Genomic DNA, 2,446 nt, shown 5'->3' with positions numbered 1-2,446 from the left:
TTTTGTTTGGGATGATCGCCAATTAGAGGCAGCTGGTCCTCGTTGTCTCTAATTGGAGATCATACTTAAGTAGGGTTTTTTTCCACCTGGGTTTGTGGGAGATTATCTTTGAGTCAGTATATGTTTCACCTCTGCGTCACGGTTTGTTGTTTTTTTTCATTCAGTTTATTTAGGTATTGCATAGTTTCACAGTGTAAATAAAATGTGGAACAACACACACGCTGCACTTTGGTCCGCTTCTCCTTACGACAACCGTGACAGTACCTGAGTTCAATTTCCAGGAAAAGAGGAAAAATAGAGCAACAAGTAGAGTCAAATGCTTCTTTATTAATTTGATAGAAAACCTGAAAAATACATACATATATTCTTGACATTACATAATAAAAAAGTATATTTACATATTTACATGCTTTTTATTTTTTTCCATTGGAAATATTAGAAATGTCTCTCAACTAGTAAGTCATATTGTGTAACGGATACTGACTTTGTAAATATAAAAACCAACTTTTTAAGTACCATTCAACAGTGTAAACATATATTTAGGCAGTCTTCAGGCAGTCTTCAGGCAGTCTTCTTTGCATTCCTCAGGAATAGCTCTCTCTCCATCAAGTTCTCACCTGAACTGGTGTCGTTAATTTTACTGCACACTCCTGAAAGGAAAAACAATCATTATCCATATATCATTAGTACATATATCATTAACACATATATCATTGATAAATGTATAATGTACATATAGTAATATACATATTACTGACATAATGCTGATGTACTGATATAATACTGAAATACTGATTTACTGATATACTGATTTACTGATATAATACTGATGCACTGATATAATACTGATGTACTGATATAATACTGATATAATACTGATATACTGATATAATACTGATATACTGATATAATACTGATATAATACTGATATACTGATATAATACTGATATAATACTGATGTGCTGATGTACTGATATAGTACTGATATAATACTGATGTACTGATATAATACTGATGTACTGATATAAGACTGATATAATACTGATATAGTGATGTGAGTATTGCTCTGTTGATAATAATGCGTATGGATCAATTACTGTGTATTGAATTTGTAATGAAGTCTGCATATGAAGTCCTCACCTTTGGCTTTTCATTATTTTCTCAATGGTTTTCTTGGCAAATGGAGCCTCTGGATTCAGACACTTCTTCCCTTTTCCGTTCTTCAGAGTGACACTGAATATACAAGGAGAGAGAGACTACTGTTAGAAGTTATCCATCACAACTTTCAACTGAGGATAGAGAGAAATAATATTATCTTAATAGCAGGTGTACAAATAAATAGTAACATTCACCATTGTGTCCATCTACTAAGCTAGTCACAATATACACTGATATTAATACAGTACAGACAGACAGACAGACAGACAGACAGACAGACAGACAGACAGACAGACAGACAGACAGACAGACAGACAGACAGACAGACAGACAGACAGACAGACAGACAGACAGACAGACAGACAGATTTCTTACATGATCTCCATGTTCCGGCAGGAGTGGCTGGAGGTGTACACTTCGAGCTTCTCAATGAGAACAGGTTTAACGTGGTTCACCATTCCATTCAGACACTGGCACCGAGCTTTAGAATGACCCACCTGGCCTGGGGATGACAAGAAAAGGTTATGACATGTTTGGTTATGGCATTATTGCAGCTAAGATCTAAACTCTTCAGTCAAATCAAACCTATTATTTGACTACACTTCTCCCTGGCTTTTCAAGTTGCTTCATATGCTACAGATTTCTAATAAAGAAGTGAAAGATATTAGAAATATAATTCAAGATATTTCATAGATGTTACCTTCAACATTGACCAGGAGCAGACAGGCCAGGAAGCTGATGAGGAATGTTGATGTCATGGTGTTGGTCGTGGATACTGCTTCTTCAGTTTCTTTAAGAGTCTGGATGGACAGCTCAGTCAAGTGATGGATGTTGTGAATGGAGGAGAGCTTGGCTTGTATTTATACTGTATTTATATTAAGCCCCACCCTTTCTCTGACAGTCATCCAATGAGAAGGGGAGAGAGAGAAAGAGGGGTTTTCCCTGCTTCTCCTTTCATACAGCATTTCCCATTTCTCAGAAACACTCTCTCTGACAGTGAAATTTGAGGCGTGTTTAAGGCAGAGAGATGATACAATCTGTCTTTCCTTTTCCATCCCAAATGGCACCCTATTCCCTATATATTGCACTACTGTTGACCAGAGCCCTATTTCCTATATAGTGCACTACTTTAGACCAGAACCCTATTCCCTATATTGTGCACTACTATAGACCAGAGCCCTATTCCCTATATAGTGTACTACTGTTGACCAGAGCCCTATTCCCTATAAAGTGCACTACTGTTGACCAGAGGACTATTTGTGCCATTTGGAAGTTAACCATGGCCTTC

The 2,446-nt window shown here is 36.8% G+C and overlaps 1 protein-coding gene across 1 annotated transcript; it reads right to left on the bottom strand.

Moving 5' to 3' along the window:
- Nucleotides 1–307: 307 nt before the first annotated feature.
- Nucleotides 308–2,080, bottom strand: LOC115200596 (C-X-C motif chemokine 11-1-like). The gene is made up of 4 exons (XM_029763771.1): nucleotides 1,859–2,080; nucleotides 1,534–1,660; nucleotides 1,141–1,233; nucleotides 308–650 (listed from the first exon to the last, which is right to left on the bottom strand). The coding sequence occupies exons 1-4, from the start codon at nucleotides 1,914–1,916 to the stop codon at nucleotides 638–640; spliced, it is 291 nt and encodes a 96-aa protein (XP_029619631.1). The 5' UTR covers nucleotides 1,917–2,080; the 3' UTR covers nucleotides 308–637.
- Between the last annotated feature and the right edge of the window lie 366 nt (nucleotides 2,081–2,446).

This window comes from Salmo trutta, chromosome 9 (assembly GCF_901001165.1).
Source record: "Salmo trutta chromosome 9, fSalTru1.1, whole genome shotgun sequence".
Classification (NCBI taxonomy): Eukaryota; Metazoa; Chordata; class Actinopteri; order Salmoniformes; family Salmonidae; genus Salmo; species Salmo trutta.
This window is presented reverse-complemented; position numbering and strand designations above follow the sequence as displayed.